Source organism: Anoplophora glabripennis, unplaced genomic scaffold, assembly GCF_000390285.2.
Source record: "Anoplophora glabripennis isolate ALB-LARVAE unplaced genomic scaffold, Agla_2.0 scaffold1185, whole genome shotgun sequence".
NCBI lineage: Eukaryota > Metazoa > Arthropoda > Insecta > Coleoptera > Cerambycidae > Anoplophora > Anoplophora glabripennis.
Window position 1 is genome coordinate 17,652 of NW_019417281.1, and position 16,932 is coordinate 34,583.

General features: G+C 34.7%; 2 protein-coding genes across 2 annotated transcripts in view; both read right to left on the reverse strand.

The window, feature by feature from the left end:
• Positions 1-407: 407 nt before the first annotated feature.
• LOC108915512 lies at positions 408-1,598 on the reverse strand. The gene is made up of 3 exons (XM_018721565.1): positions 1,586-1,598; positions 1,140-1,508; positions 408-1,061 (listed from the first exon to the last, which is right to left on the reverse strand). Exons 1-3 carry the CDS (start codon positions 1,596-1,598, stop codon positions 637-639), a joined length of 807 nt encoding a protein of 268 aa, XP_018577081.1. The 3' UTR covers positions 408-636.
• Positions 1,599-4,461: 2,863 nt separating this feature from the next.
• The window catches only part of LOC108915514 (beta-ureidopropionase-like), a 47,814-nt gene continuing 35,343 nt past the window's right edge, over positions 4,462-16,932 (reverse strand). Inside the window, exons 6-8 of the mRNA XM_018721568.1 lie at positions 10,949-11,155; positions 8,403-8,489; positions 4,462-4,575 (exon numbers count right to left, since the gene is read on the reverse strand). Of these exons, the coding sequence (XP_018577084.1) occupies positions 4,483-4,575; positions 8,403-8,489; positions 10,949-11,155 (387 nt within the window). The 3' untranslated portion in view covers positions 4,462-4,482. The remainder of the gene's footprint in view (positions 4,576-8,402; positions 8,490-10,948; positions 11,156-16,932) is intronic.

The window sequence follows — 16,932 nt, forward strand, 5'->3', positions numbered from 1 at the left end:
CATAAACATGACACTACCCCCGGGGTTTACACAGACGAGCCGGCGAAGCAAGAAGAGCGCCAGAAGAAAGGGCCCTAGCCGGCGGGGCCCAGCCAGGACAAAAGGAGGTCCCACAAAGCGCCTACACCGGCCGCATTTGCGGTCGGGGTAGACGACGGATGGGGCCCACCTACGAAGGCTGTCCAGGCCTACACGAGATGAGGCAGGATAAAGAGGGATAATCCCCCTCGATCCCAAATCATTGAGGCCAATTTCAAGCCATAGAATAATGGCGGCGAATAATGGCGGTCTTGAGTTACTGAGATTTATTGCTCTATTCTCATTACCATTTTATCGGGGACCACATGCAGGCGGAAGGTGTTGAGCGACCCAGGTCTCTGGCAGGCTGCCACAGCCACGTCCCGAGCCTGTCTTAGGTCACCCATCCAAGTTCCAGCCTGCCTCCGTGATGCTTACCTCGGTCGAATGAAATCCATCGGCTAAGACACCCGGCTAGACGGTCCCCCAATCCCAGGAGCATATAGCTACACTTCCGTGTCCAAATATTTGTCCTCGATTTCTTTACTTAACGATTTTATGATAGAGCGTGCCGCCTTTGCTGCATCTGACAAAGAGCGCTCGCCGTGTTCAATGTGCTTAGCGTAGGTTTCCAGGCAAAAATTGTAAGACTGCCAATACATCCAGTACCTTCATAATCCATAGTATGCTTGTTAAGCCTTCATTAAAGTTACACACTGCTATATTTACGGCTATATCTAAGACTGTTTTGCCACTTGAATAGGACTTTGGAGCTAAATTCCAAACAGTAGCATTGAAGTTTTCGTTACTGTTTTGTGTGTAGCCACCTAAGCAACGGTTCAGCAACTCATCTCGGCTTAGTTCCTCATAAATTGGCTTGATGGCTGCGTAAACGTCTTTCAATAATGATGGTTTATGATGGAAAGTATCTAACGATCCCACTGCTTTCGCCTCCTTCCATTCGCACCAAGATTCTGAGCAGTTGTCGTGCTGAGGGTTGTCGGTTGAAAGTTTGTGAAACGTTGCCCATATATTTTGTTTTCATGTTTTCAATAGATTTTGGATTCCGACGTAACCATAATAAACAGTTAATTGGTCGATTAATTTGCCTGTTAATTTACCTTTTCCACCTTTTGTTTTTTTTTTAGGTTTCTCAACCGTGTGCCCATCCTTTTCTGGACAAGGTCGATGCACTTTTTTTTTTCTCTTCAAAATTTTCATATGAATGACTGTCAACGACGCCCTTAAATGTTTTGCTGTCTCCATCGCCGATGTAATTGGCGTATTTGATTCCGTATATAAGCATTCGGAGCAAGCAAACATCTCCATCACGCCATCCACCTCCATCTTACGGGAGGAGCCTTCGTGGGTTGCTTGGCAATGATCTGCGTGCGTTTCCTGCCATTCATTTTCAATGGTCCTTACTTTATTCTTACAATGTTCGCAAGACTTACAATACTTCGATTTCACTTCAACATCGACGATCTTGCCTGTAAACCATCCAATTAATGATGTTATGCCGAAAAGGGAAGAAAATCTTCGTTTTCTTCAAGAGCCGTCATGTCACCGGAAACAGTCATCCCTTCTCGTTGTTCGTTTTCTTAACTTTTACTTTACTTTTCTTGAACGGCTTTCTTCATAGAAGCACCTCGAACACTTGTGGATGCGATCATAATCAGGGCCCGAGAACTTATACTTGAAAATATGGGGAAACTGGGAACCACGTGACTTGAGATGGATATAGAAGTTGGGGAAAGAGTCTATAGATGTCGCCACAAAGATTTTGTAGAATAAATTTTGACAATTGCAATTATGAATCATTTCATGTTTATTGTTTATTGTTGGTTAGGTTTGGCGAGTGTTGGTGTGTGTTTTATTTGTGTTTTTAGTGTGTTTTATTAGATATTTCATTCACATTTATTTATATAACATAATAATGTCTGATCATCATATGATCACATTTTTTTATTAATAATAAAATGTTTTGTTTTTTTGTTTTTATTTTAATAAAAAATGTGATGAGAGGTAGGTAGTTTTTTTTATGGATATCAACACAACGAAAAATTTAAAGTTGCATAATAAATCTCTATTACAAGAATTAATCAAAGATTGGTTTAGTAAAATTATTTACTTGTAATATTTTTTTATTCACCGTGAAAGCTAATACAATATAGAAAGCACTGAAACTCTATAATCATTTTCACTCTTTTTTTTTCAAAATATGTACTGAAATTTGAATTTTTTTCAACAAACATTTTAAAAAGTTACAGTATCAAAATTATTTCTTATTTTACGTAGACTATTAGAGCATTTAAAAGTGTCTTTAATGCTTGAGTGATTTTAATGCTTTTTATCAAATGTACTTATTTTCTCATGGTGACAAAAAAATTATCTACATGAAAATTATTTTACAAAATCAATTTCTGAGTGATCTGTGTAGGGTGAGATTTGTTATGTAATTTTAAATTTAGCGGCGTCAGAATATCTAAAACAAATATTGAGTAGGTAGGTATATAGTTGTAGAGCGTACAACTAGATGGCGCTTGCATCTTTTACCGGCTACAGGTAATTTAACTCACTGTATTACCGATAATTCCTAGAAAATTAAAGCAATAGAAGTTGGAGAAAGTGTCAACAGTTAGCGCTGTTAATGACTACGAAATCTGTTCAAGTTTCCTATCTATTGTATCATTTATCTAGGATCATAATCATACGTACCATATTGTCGCAGAACGATTGAAAAATAGGACGTGGTAACTCCATGAATGCACAGAACTCAATTACACCCATCAGTCCAACTCCGAGTAATGTCGTCGCTAGCACGATCCTACGATTGATTTCATAAACATTCCTTAAATTTACTACTCGGAATTTCAACGTCTAGGCAGTTTGGACAAGCGATTACTATTTTGAAGCATAAGCCACGCGGACTTCGTTCTTGAAAGGTTATGTCTGAATCACACGTTCTGTTTAAGTATACCGACAAAAAGTCGAATTTTACGATAGGGACGTTGGTTGTCAGATGGCAACATCAGGATCGTCCATTCTCGAAATATAAAAGGCAACACTCGTATTAATGACGTAACAATGCAAGAGTAAAGATATATTTTATAACATTTTGATTTGCTATAATATGACAGCAATTGTTAACGGCAGTAAGGTAGTACCAGTAAAAGTGAATTCTAGTATGAGGGAAGTAACACTAAAATAATTGCTATTTCAGGTAAAAAAAAGTCAGCAATGTATTTCTTCCTATGCATTTTCTCAGTTTATTAACATTATGGAGTGTGTTATTCGAATAAGAAATTATTGATGCATTAGGTTTATGGTATAAGAAAAATCACAGACCAGTGTTGTCTAATAAATAGCTAGTAATTAATAATATTCTAGAATGAAGTTTAAAAATGATAAGTCCAAATATCAATACAAAAAAACACGTATAGTGTTTCCGATGTCAATTGAAGAGCCAAGAGGATGACAACATGTACTGGGTTCGGTCGCTGACGCAACAAATCGGCACTTAAATATTTGAAAAACTTGTTCCCATGTTTATTTAGCCCTACCCATATACAGATCTGGTCGAACTAAACGTGGAGATAGTAGAATTGTATACGCCCAGTTGAAGAATGCGAGCGCGGGCTAACGAAATAGAAATACAGCTACATTGGGCTACTGGGCAATAAATCTCAGCCGTTGACAAGTGGTCGACAAATTGCCCAGCAGTGCAGTGCAGCAATGCAGAATTTGGTGTGATTCAGATAATTTTAATTTAGTAGGCTAGATAGCCACCTTCTATTAATCATTGATAGTACAATTGCGAAAGGGAGAAATAATATTATTACAACATGGCATTTTGGAGACCTTTTGAAACGGAACAAAACAAAATTTACCATCAATATAATAAAATTGTTTGAGGACATAAATAATTAAAATATTTTGTTGGCCAAATGAACGTATAATGGAAATTTTCTACACATTATATAGGAATTATTATAATTTTTTACCTTTAGCAGAAAACTTTTTTAGGGACGCCTATGAAACTCATTAAATTTTATTGCCAGGGTTTTTTTACATGTTCAACTACTTCGGAAAGACTACCTGACTGAAATTATTAAATAACGTAGGTACTAATATTTCAATTAAAAATTGTATATGTTTGTTGTTTTAACATCACTCTTGTCATAAAAATAGCCACACCACATTTTATTAGAATTGTTTCATCAGGTAGCCTTGTTGCAAATGGAATTAATAAATGTGTAAAAAATTTTGGTGCCGCCAATACGATTAATGTGTTTTTTTTTACGTAACCAAATTAGGTAGGCCTTTTTTTTACTAAATTTCTCTTGAAATTTATTTAGTTTATTAGCTCTCGTATTTTTACGTTATTAAGGTATTAAGTTATAGTTCAAATAAATCCAAAAATGTTTTCTATTTTGCTACAATGCTACGATACTGTATCAAAATTCAATCCTGACTTTTCCGGATTCTCTGAGGCACAAAGTTAACCTGGGCAGCTTTAGACAGCAACTTGGCGTACATCTCGAGTCTCTGAGTCATCTAAAATCAAAATAATAATTAACATTTTAAAAGGCATAGATAGTTCAGACATATATTGCAACAAATTATTCAATTAATTTAGGGGTATGTGTTCTCCTGAATACGAATCAAAGGTTCCCTTTTTGATCCAAATAAATAGTCGAGTTATGATTAGTTAAAAAATTCTATTGTTAAAAAAATGAAAATAAAAAGTTTTTTCATGAATTATTAAATACTAGCTTTTACCCGCGGCTTCGCTCGCATTGAAGCCATTAATTAATTTCGTGCAACTTTGGCGGCACGGGCCCGCGACGAATTTTTGGATAGATCAGATTTCCGCTTCCAAGACATTTTTAAAGAAGAACAGAGTAAGAATTAAATCACGAATTAACCACAAAAATGACACCTAACCTGAAACAATAAATATAGGAAATCTTTCGTAAAAAATATTTTTTTTATATATAAAAAGTATCCTATGTTACTCTTCTAATACCTCCAAGAATATGTGTACAAAGTTTCATGATGATCGGTTAAGTAGTTTTCGCGTGAAAGCGTAACAAACAAACTTACATTCACATTTATAATATTATAAATATAAATATAAATAAATAAATTAAAAGTAGGGATTAACAGCGAGGAAACAGATTGCTTTTCTATGACAATGACGTGTTATTAAAGTCACCATATTGTTTTTATGTCAATGTAGACGAATTAACTAACATGTAGTATGCGGACACGTTACTAATTGTAAATAAAAATATCACAGCCACACAAAAAAAAAATGTTTTTCGAGCCTGAAGGTCAGTCTATGACTTATATGTTTTTGGGGTCGTTGTATCCGAATACGTGATCCATTTAACCGGATTATGTCAGGTTTTATCAATAACCCCATATCACCTCTTAACCCAATCTGTCAAGTTACACACAACAGTCCTGCAAAGGAAGCTGTGCATCCACAATCCTATACATTCGACCTCAAACTTCCTAACCCCATAACCAGGGCCGGATTGGGAATTTTTTTCGGCCCGAGTTCGATTTTTTATATCGGCCCACTAGTGGCTTTGTAATGGCGCCGCAGGCGAAAATTTTCAAGGTCACGCTTTCTCCTGGCACCTTAGAATTTCAATAAAAAGTCCATTTGTACAAATATATAGACTTACACAAGGATAATTTTTGGAAAAAGCATTAGAGAGAGATCATTTATCGGATAAAAGCGGATTTTTAAGTAAACCCTGCCCACTAATAGCAAATAAAAACGAAAAAAAAAAACACTTAAAGAAATTATTAACGTGTTAATAAGCAGTTATGCCATAAAAATTTCAAGAAACAAACAAAGACTAAACTAAAAGAGACAACCTAAATACTAAATAAAGTTGATTCAATACAAAAATGCCTAGTACCTAACTAAAATAATAATAAATTTTTAAGGCTGGAACTTCTCTGAGCAACTTCATCAATAATTTCATTATTTTCTAAATCTATAAGAATATCCTTTTCTACAGACATAAATAGAAACGCCTCTAAGTGCTCTTGCGACAAGCAATTTCTTAATCTATTTAAAATATATTTTAATTTGGAGAACGTTGTCTCGCATCTGACTTGGGTGCATGAAAGTGTCAACAGATACTTATATACCCAATATAAGTTGGAGTATGCCAACGTATGTAGCCTATACTTTGTCAGCACCGAAAAACAGCAAATAACGCAGTTTGGGCAAGTTCTCGTGCATTCAATTTTTGAATTTTGACCTTGATTATTATTATATTATTTGATTATAATAAAAACTTAAAGAGTGGTATACACTGGAGCTAACCGGCCCCGGAGTGACCGGCCCACCGAGTTTTACTCGGTAACTCGCCGGCCCAATCCGGGCCTGCCCATAACCATATAATCCCATAACCCCTTAACTGATAACTCCAATAACAATGTTACTCAGTAGTTTGACTTGATCTCTCATCGCGAGATCCCTCTATAAACAGAATATATTTAACATTATAATCCCATAACTCTAATAAGCACATTACGCAGTAGTTGGATTGTTTGATGTAAGGAATATAGTCTAATATCGTTATTGGCTCCCGCAGTTTCATCATCTCCAGTAGATTCTCCGTCAATTTAAAAAACATCATGCCAAATGAAGTTTTATTTTACGTATACTAACCCAAGTCCCTGGATCATGGCTTTCATGCCGTCATCGTCATGGCAAGCTGAGGTGGAAGATGTAAGAAACAGAGATTCGGATGCCCAGAATCGGCGGCTGTTCAGGGTGCGAAAGCGAGTAAGCAGATTATTTTCTTTTTGTATTATTTATCATTTTTGACTACTGCTTGAGTTTTCTGCTAGGTTACTTGTCAAATACAGTTTTCTACATTATCTTATTTCAAAAAATTAAATTTTCGTTTACGTGGAATGATAGGATTCCTGGTGACCTACTCAACAAAAGTAACTCAAAGAGTAGTACCTCACTGCGTGTGATGTGACCATTTGCTTTTAAACTTTTCCTTTAAATATGAGATTTAACAACAATGCATAGCTCAGTTCCCAATTGTGCATGCGCACGCGACTAATGAGCGCCGTTGTTTGAGGTCACACGGCGGGGTATGACAATTATTGAAAAAGGTTAAAAAAATATGCTCTCAAGACGGAATTTGTAAAAATAAAATATTAATACGTGTTCCTAAAGGTCAAAGGTAGCCTCCGGATCAATATAACTGCCATTCAAAGTTACACCCCGTATTTAATATATTTATAATTATTTAAAAAATCCAAATAATATAAACAAAAACATTTAATTTTCTGTATGAAGAGATATTTAAATTTTAAAACAAAACAAATAAAAAATAAAACGCACCAACACAGGAATAAGTAACCATGTTTCGTCTTCCTATTGATTTTATTTTATTTTCCATATTTCAAAGTGCGGGAATATATAAAATAATACGATTTTCAATTTTCCTTTTTTTTTCAAAAATATAATATGAAAGTACTTTTTTATTATAACACATTTTATCAATTTGTAATTGTAATGCTGACATGACATAGCACGATTGCTGACATATCTGTTCCAATATTTCATTGTTAATTGTTCATTTCATTGTTGTTTCGTGGTTTATTTGTATATGTTGCTATTCTCTTTGTCAGTAATAACAACATGACGAACTGTCTTATTCATACAATTTTCGCCATTATCTAAATTTTTGATATTAAGTATATATAATTTTTTTAATTTCCTTAATTTCACCCGATTGATAGCATGCCTGCTGAAGTTAGCGTTAAGACTGAATTACGACTCCACTATAAGTACTACCGTTCACCATCTTTTCATTTTAAAGTAATGTTATACGAGCTAGCTCGGCTTGCTTCGTCGGTACATCAAGAAACTCTTAATCTTAGGACTGTAGGTTCACGCCCCACATTGGGCGCCAAATTATTCTAGAATATATTTTAAAGTAAAAGTTATAAGAGTAGGCTGAAATACTGATCTAAACAGGATAATAAAAATGCACCACTATACAAGTAGAAGAAAATAATCAAGTTAACATGTATTTAAATAAAATTACATGCCACGGCGACAATCAAATGGTTTTATATCTGAAAAACTGTGACATTGAAGTTATGTAAATAGGATGATAGCAAATTATCATATGTTTTTACTTCAATGTTGATCATGAACGGTGTCCACACATATTGTCATTGAAAGCAATGAACAAATTCAGTCAAATTAAAACACAATAGTGAGCAGCCTACAAAAAGTTGAAATTAGCCTGTGTAACACGATTTTCAGTTTTTCCTGGACGTATGCCATAACAAGAATTTTATAATACTTAGTAAAACAATAGTTAGCTTACTTGCAGTCCCCATTGGTCCTTAATTTGTCTGCATAAATTCAAGTCCATTTCTGCTATCAGTAAACCATTTGAAGTTCGAGAAAGTCCCTGAAAACATAGAAATATGTATAATTATTTACAATTAATTCTCAATTCAAATAAGTGGTGTCTAAAAATAAGTAAAAATGTTTCTTTGGATATAAAATTTTTTTTAATAACGAAGTGTAATAATAGCTTCACAACAAGAAACTAATACAATAAATTGGACCCCGCCCAAAACCAATAGAAAAAGACTTTTCGTCAAATTGCTTGGGATGTGTGTAGGTGTTATGATGTAGATCAAAAGTCCCCGTGGGCCCAACCTCCGCCTATGTACGGTTTCGGAGATACGTGAGCTGAAAGTCACTCAATATAGCCAAACTGCACTTAGCATTACCCAGGATCAACGGCGTGGTTGTGGCAGATGCTTGACTCCATGTGTGTGTGAGCGTACGTGCGAGCACGCGTGTGAGCGGGTGTGTGTAAATGTGAATGTATGTGTGTACGTGAGCGTATGTGTGCGAACGTGCGGTACGTCTTCGCTCGAGTATAATCAAAAATCGCCGTACTCAGCGATCCTCACTTTCAACGAAGATGAACTGATTTTCCGAGAATTATTAGGAATACTTCCATCAATAATTGCCGTCACGAGGATCTAGTATCTCAATGTTTTGCTTTTGATCATTCACTCTGGAATCGAGTATACTCATTAGAACTCGGAGTGAAGGATATTTAACATTATCTTCATGTCTTATATACCATAAGTACCATATAGTAGCCGCTACATGGGCGCATGTTCCTAAAGTCCTGAGTCCTGGCTCCTTTACAGGTACAGAAGCAACCAAGAATGGGTTCATCTTCATTCTCAGTTTCAGGATGGTTTACATACTCTTCATTAAATGAGATCCATAGTTGTTGAATCGTGGCATTTCTGAATCGAGAAAACAGTATAATCCTCATGAAACCTGGTTCATTTGTATTTTGATCCAAGGTAAAATATGCGTTTTCAATCTTCTTTTTGATCATGCTCAATTCTTAGAGAGTGATCCGAATGCTGTATGGTGCCAGATTTTCTTTATAAGTTCCGAATGTTAGATTCCGTAAATAATCTTCTGTAAGTACTGGGAATAGTGGAATATGGCCAGCTATTAATTCAATTCATCGCGCTCTTCAACGCCCCAGGTTGTCTATTTATACTCTTGCAACGTTAAGTTCTTGCGCTTCAATCAGCATTGTTTCAGCTAGGTTTTCATCTGCGTTTGGTGTCGTGATGATTCCGTGACATTAGCTTTGACAATTTAAAAAAAAATCGCTCAAATTCGGGATATGTGATGTTGATACTGTGTAATAAAAAACTTGAAAATACTTTGGAGATGCCCACTCCAAGCCTCTACTACCCATCTGGTTTTGGTTATTAGTTTGCCTCGTCAGTTGAGAATTGGGTCTGATTTGACTATAGTAGTGGTGCATTTTGGTATTCAAACCAATTCTCTGTATCTCGATATCCACGATCTACAATACATAAATCTTGTTGTCGAAACCAGCCTCGCATTCCATTAACATCTCTTTTAAACCCGTTCAGAAGAATTCTGGCACCCTTGTTAGCTGCGTTTGAAAAATAAGGACCTTGAATGTCTAATATATGGCCATCAAGAGCAATTATCATTGGAGTATGAATGATCAAAATCAAAACAGTGAGATAATTGATGGCAATTGTTGATGGAAGCATTTCTAATAATTCTCGAATAATCAGTTTATCTTCGTTGAAAATGAGAATCGATGGGTATGGCGATTTTTTATTATATTCGAACGAAGGCGTGTGCACGTTCGCACGCTTACGCTAACGTACACACCTATATACACATTTACACACACACACCCTCGCACGCTCACGTACATGGGGTCAAACATCTGCTACGTTTACGCCGTTGACCCTGGGTAACAATTTAGATATTCTTGATCAGACAGTTTCAAGTAATTTTCAAGTAATTTGAGTCTTTTTCCATTGGTTTTGTACGGGGTCGTTTTAAGAAATTTAAAAAGATATACAAGACAATGGATCTTTTTCTCTTATACACTGCTGGAAAAAATTAAGTTAACAAAAACATTTAATAAATTTTTTAGTGGTTTTTGAATGACTGCACTCGGTGAAAAATGGTCGCATCGAGATAAAAAAAAAACGTTTTGAGGCTTTAAGTCTCTGTCTAGTTCTTTTGACAAAAAAATTGAGCTATATTTTTGAGGAATCAAAGGAAATACCTCGAGAAAAATTTAAATTTTTATTTTTTGCACTGTCCACGGACTTTTTTTCGAACTCAATCAATATCGTTTGTCTAACAGTTCGGTTTCTATTAAACCCATAGATAGATATTTTCACTTAATTTTTAAACCAATATCCGCAGAAATCTTATTTTTAAAAATTTTACCCCCTTCTGGAAGAAGGATCCTCAAATTGTTTCTGATTTTTTGTAAAATAAAACCTATTTTCGTATTCGTTTGCTTGATTTATATCATAATTATGTACTTACAGGTGATCGTGTTCCATTTGGTGCGGTGATGTAACTGGAACCAAAGAAATAGTCACTTTCTCTGTGGGGTGGTTTACCGTCTCCTGTAGTGAAATCATTTACAAATACCTCCGTTCCAGCTCTGTTTACCGCACAAGTGAAGTAGCTATTGGCTATTGCAGCATTCCTGGCTGCTACGCCCCACAATGGCTCACTGGTTTCGCCTGCCTAAAAATCATTATATTATAATGGGAATTCTAATAGACAGGATACAAGAAAGTAATGTTACCCAAGGATATTAGAGTGATACAGGGTGATGCAGTCATAATGTCATTAATTTTAACCACGTATTAGGAAGGCTTAATAAAGACAGAAAATCGGAAAAAATTTTTTTGCTCGACTTTTAAAAATGAATGAATAAATAACTCCCGCCAAGAGGGCGGCCTTGCCAGATGCCCGGATGCTCGGAAAATTTTGTAACGTAATGTTACGAACAAATCGTCAGCTGAAACGAACAGCATTGCCAAGTTCACATCATAATTTGTGGTTCACATTTACTTAATCCGCTTTAGTATACGGATACATATGTACGAAACCAATAAAATGCAAGTAAATAAAGGATCATGCTGCATTTTATTATAAATAATTTTAATAACTGTGCAATAACTTAGTGCAAAATGTTTTAACAAGCCTGACTTCTCGAAGTCAACTTTCGTTAAAAAAAAATAAATAAAGCAGAAATTTGTAGCCACACGGTATTTTATCAAAAAAAAGTCGGCACACTAAATACCCGAATATACAATATTCACTACACACGGTTACAAAACCATTAATAATTTAAAGCGTTTATTCAAATCTACCACCCTCCCGCATTTTTCCCGCAAAGGAGTTAACATCACACATTTTCAAAAAGTTCAAGCTTTAGAAGCAGCTGATTTCCCCAATCGTCTTGAATTTTGCAATTGGTTCCTAAATCGAAATGTAGCAGAACCTAACTTTATTAACAAAGTGCTCTGGACGGATGAATGCTGTTTTACTCGTGCTGGCATTTTAATCAGGTAAAAAACCTAAGTATTGCTTTCTCAAAAACAATAAGTACCTACCTTGGTTTCACCAAAGTTTAGATTTACACCAAAGTTTACATTTATTGTGTAAACTTTGGTTATACGCAACTGCATATTGAATAATAAATTGAAATACTAAAACTGTATTATTTAAGATAATAAATTATAAAACGTGAAAACGTTAATAATATTAAAAATGATAAATTGTAATAACTGTACATTCGAAAACAATCATCCCTATTCGTTACATTCAATTTGATGACACGATTTTCCTTTGATAAAAGACCGACAACTTTTTGCTCTACTTTGCATGGAATACGATCCTACTACAGTTCGTATTAGTCCAGGAGCCAGATAGGGTTCCGTGTACTAGCTATGAAAATAAACTTTTTGCAGCCATTTAAACATTTAATTTGTTGATAACAATTATACTGACCACTTTCAGGCTTTGCGACCAAGTTTTTTGTATTCAGGAGGTCAAAATACTTTAGAATAAGTTGTTTGCACCCGTGGCACTCTGATTGGCAACGAAACCCTGTCTGGCTCCTAGACTATAGTGCACGTGCCAATTAGAAGGTTACTGACCCCGACACAGGTTGGCCTCGGTCGGAAATATTTACCGAGTTGTTTATTTGTCTCCGTCCGATTGTTTTTTACCCACCCTCTCTTTATAATTGATCTAGTAAGTGTTGGTTTTTATGTCATTATTTCTGTAATGAAATTGAAATGGTAATAAAATGAAATTTAAATTATTTGAATTCTTGGAGTTTTGTAACTTCAATATTAAATTTTAATTAAAGCGAAACAGCTAATTGCTTTGCAGCCATAATAGTCACATTTGGTTAGATGAAAACCCACACACTACTCGTCGGTTTAGCTTTCAGAGGAGATTGGGTGTCAATGTATGGGCAGGAGTATATGGCGATCGTTTAATTGGGCCGCATTTTCTACCTGAACATCTGAATGGGCCGCGTTACTTTTAATTTTCTCTCTAAAGTCAACCGTTTTCAATAAAAAGGCATTTAAATTTGTAAGTGCATAAAAAAATTGTTTAAAAGTTATTTTCAACACTAATAAACGAAATTATGAGCAATTGTTTATTTGCAAGAAATATGCATTTAAAGAAAACAGTGCAATTACAATTTTAAACTTCGTTTATTTAAAAATTTTACCGCAAACAGAATTGAAAACAGAGTAAAAAATACACTTTCTAAAAACCATCTAATCGATCTAACACAATCTAAACAATTTAAAAATTTAAAAAATAACTAACTGTTATTAACCTGGAAAATGGAAAAACATATCCTGTACTCTGCTCATTGATAAAGCAAGAAAAGCATCCAAAAATCATAGATGAAGATTGTTTTACTAGAGCTGGAATATGAAACATTCTCAATGTGTACACATGCCGACGTAAAGCCCCGTGCTTCTAAAACGCGACACCACCAACATGAGTTTAAAATAAACGTTTGGGCTAGAATAACTGATAATAATATCATTGGTGCTGCTATTTTGCTTGATCGGCTTATGGGGAAAATTATTTAAACATCCTTGAAAATAGATTACCAGAATTGCCGGAAGCGTTACCTTTAGCTCAGAGATTGACCGTACGGTATATGCACGACGGAGCTTCCCCTCATTACTCTGTTAATGTTTGAGCCTTTTAAATCAACTCTATCCAAACAGATGAATTGGCAGGAGAAACAACGCTCCAGTAAATTGGCCGCCGCGCTCCCCAGATATGACCCCGATGGATTATTTCTCCTGGGGAATCCTAAAAGAAATGGTTCATCCGACATCCGTGAATAATAGAGATGATCTGTGGCATAGAAATCAACATAGTATAAATGTTATTAGAAATAACCCACAAATCTTACAAAGGGTACAACTTAATTTTTTGCGTAGAATTAATCTCTACATGCATGGTGGTGGACATTTTTAACCTCTTTTAAGACAGGTCAATAATAGTTAGTTATTTTTAGATTTTTAGATCGTTTAGATTGATTAAATTGTTTTTAGAAAGTATGTATTTTACTGTCAATTCTGTTTGCAGTAAAATTGTTAAATAAACGAAATTTAAAATTGTAATTACGCTGTTGCCTTTAAAGATATATTTGCTAATAAACGATTGCCCCTAATTAACCTAATTTGGTTTATCAGTAGAGTTGAAAATAACTTTTAAACACATTTTTTTATGTATTTACAAATTTAAATGCCTTTTTGTTGAAAACGGTTGGCTTTAGAGATATCAGAAAGATTAAGTAGGAAAGTTTATACCTTTTTTAAGCAGAAAAGTTGGGGGAAAAGATTTTTCCAGGACAAAGTGAAATACACCTTGGCATAAAAAAGTTTTGACAGTTTAAATGCGTCCTAATGACCGCTGGTGGCGCCCTCTAGAAGATACAATGAAATCATTGATATATTCGAATTCCTCTTCCCCAAAAAACCCGGATATGAAATTAGCTCAAAGTAGTCGAAATTTATAAGAAGTTTTCACCTTTTTTAGGATCTTTTTTCAAATTGACGCTAACGTTTATATTTTTCGAATTATTTGTAAAAAACCGAACCTCTTTTTTTAATATTTATTTGTTTATAACAACTGTTTTTGTGCCTTAACCATCCCTTAACTCGAATTATCAGTATTTTTCACGATTTTGAATATGTTAACTAGCTTATAAACTTCCTTAAAGAACTTAACCCCAACGGAATGAATATTATTTTTATGATATAAAACATTTTTCTAAGCAACGAGCCAAAATTAAAATTGTTTAACAGACGAAAATAAAAAAAAAATAGAACACAGTTATAGATAGGATTTCACAGGAATGAGTTATATTCCAATTTAGAACAAGTTGTCATAGACGCTTCATAAAGATGAAACCTAACATCTTCATCGATTATGAGATCGCAAATATGCCAACAAAAACTAGATTTACTGTCGGAAAGCATTACATTACTTTCCTTAAAATATTTGAATCAATTCCTTAATAATGACATTAGTTTAAAGAAGAATGTAATAGTTTTGCACATTAGGTTTAGGTAATTTAATATACAGGGTGTATCTAAATAACACCGAAAAAATTCAAGGGGCGATTCTCCGATGAAAATTAATAGGGGTCTTTGGTATAAAATTTTTTGAAAAAACCCTCCCCTGAAAAGTTACGCCCCTCCTAAAATTACAAAAAAAAATTGTTTTTCTTTTTTATCTTCCACGTACATCAAGCTAAAGAAACCAAACTTGGTGAACATTATCTGTCAATAAAACTACACTTTTTGAATTTTTTTCAACCCTGAACTATTTTTGTAAGGGGTTGAAATAATCAACCCCTATGACATTTTTTCTTATAATTTTTTTTTCGATAAAATTTTTTCCTTTTAAAAAATATGTCTAAAAAACCCCATTCATTTACTAACTTTTTGATCTCTTCAAGTTTCTTCGAAAAGTTAAGGATTTATGACAAAAAAAAATAAATGTATTGTAATGTATTTTTAAAAAGATGAGCTGTTTAACGCGAGTGTATTTTGCCGAAAGATCTAGTGGCCTGTTCTTTACAATGGAATCCGTAGAAACAAATGTCAATGTCATTTATTGTCATATTAAATAACATTTTATTAAAAAACACTCAACCAAATAGTTGACCTATGATTCTACTAGGCTAAGAAGTTTGGAACTTAGACTAAAAGTGAACAAATGATGAATAATGTTATAACAGTAACAAAAAATAAAAATCTGTCGGATATTGACAATACAATCTACAAAAAATGTTGAAAATGATTGCCTTCAGCTTCAATACAAGCATCTACTCTTGTTCTCATAGAATTGCGTATGCGTTCAAATATTCCTGGTGAATTTTTTATCGTTTCACACCCTGCTACAATGCGGTTTCGCAAATCATTGATATCTTCAACTGGCCTTGAGTAGATCAAAGATTTCAGATATCCCCATATGCAAAAATCCAAAGGATTAAGGTCAGGGGAGCGGGCTGGCCAATTTACATATCCTCCTCGACCTATCCATCGATTGGCATACACCTCATCCAAGTGACGTCTTGCACGTATACTAAAGTGGGCTGGTGCACCGTCGTGCATAAACCATAAACGTTGCCTAATTTGAATGGGAACTTCTTCAAGAATAATAGGTAATTCTTCGAGAAGATGACAATATGAGTCACCATCTAATCGTCGTGGAAGAAAATAGGGACCAATTAAATGATCGTCGATAATTCCGAGCCACACATTTAATGAAAATTGATACTGATGATTTCCTTCAAAAAAGTCATGAGGATTTTCCTCAGCCCAAATATGATTGTTACGAAAATTTCTAATACAGTCTCTTGAGAAATTCGCCTCGTCAGTAAATAAAATATTTCTTAAGAACTGCGGCGCTTGGCCGATCATATTAATAAGCCATTGACAAAAAACCACACGTGGTAAAAAATCTCGAATCAGTAACGACTGCACCCGTTGGAGATGATAGGGATATAACTGTTGTTCTTTTAAAATTCTAAAAACTACCGAATGGCTTACATTTAGGACACGAGCTATTTTCCTGGTACTAGTTTCTGGGGATTCCTCAATTAAATTAAGTACGGCTTCATCGACAGCTTCAGTTCTAACTTCTCGGCTACGGCCACAGTCATGACTTCTCTTTTCAAATTTTCCAAGTTCCCGCAAGCGTTGGTGAATATTTGTGAACGTAGTATGGTGGGGTAATCTACGCTCTGGGTACTGTTCAGCATAAAGTCTTTGCGCTTCCAATGCATTACCGTTAGCATACCCATATGTAAAATGCATATCTGCCATTTCTAAATTCGAATAGTTAACCATATTTTCGGTTTATTAACTAATATTTTCTACACAAAATCATGAAACTTGTGAAATAGTAAGAAACAGTAACAATAAATGACATTGACATTTGTTTCTACGGATTCCATTGTAAAG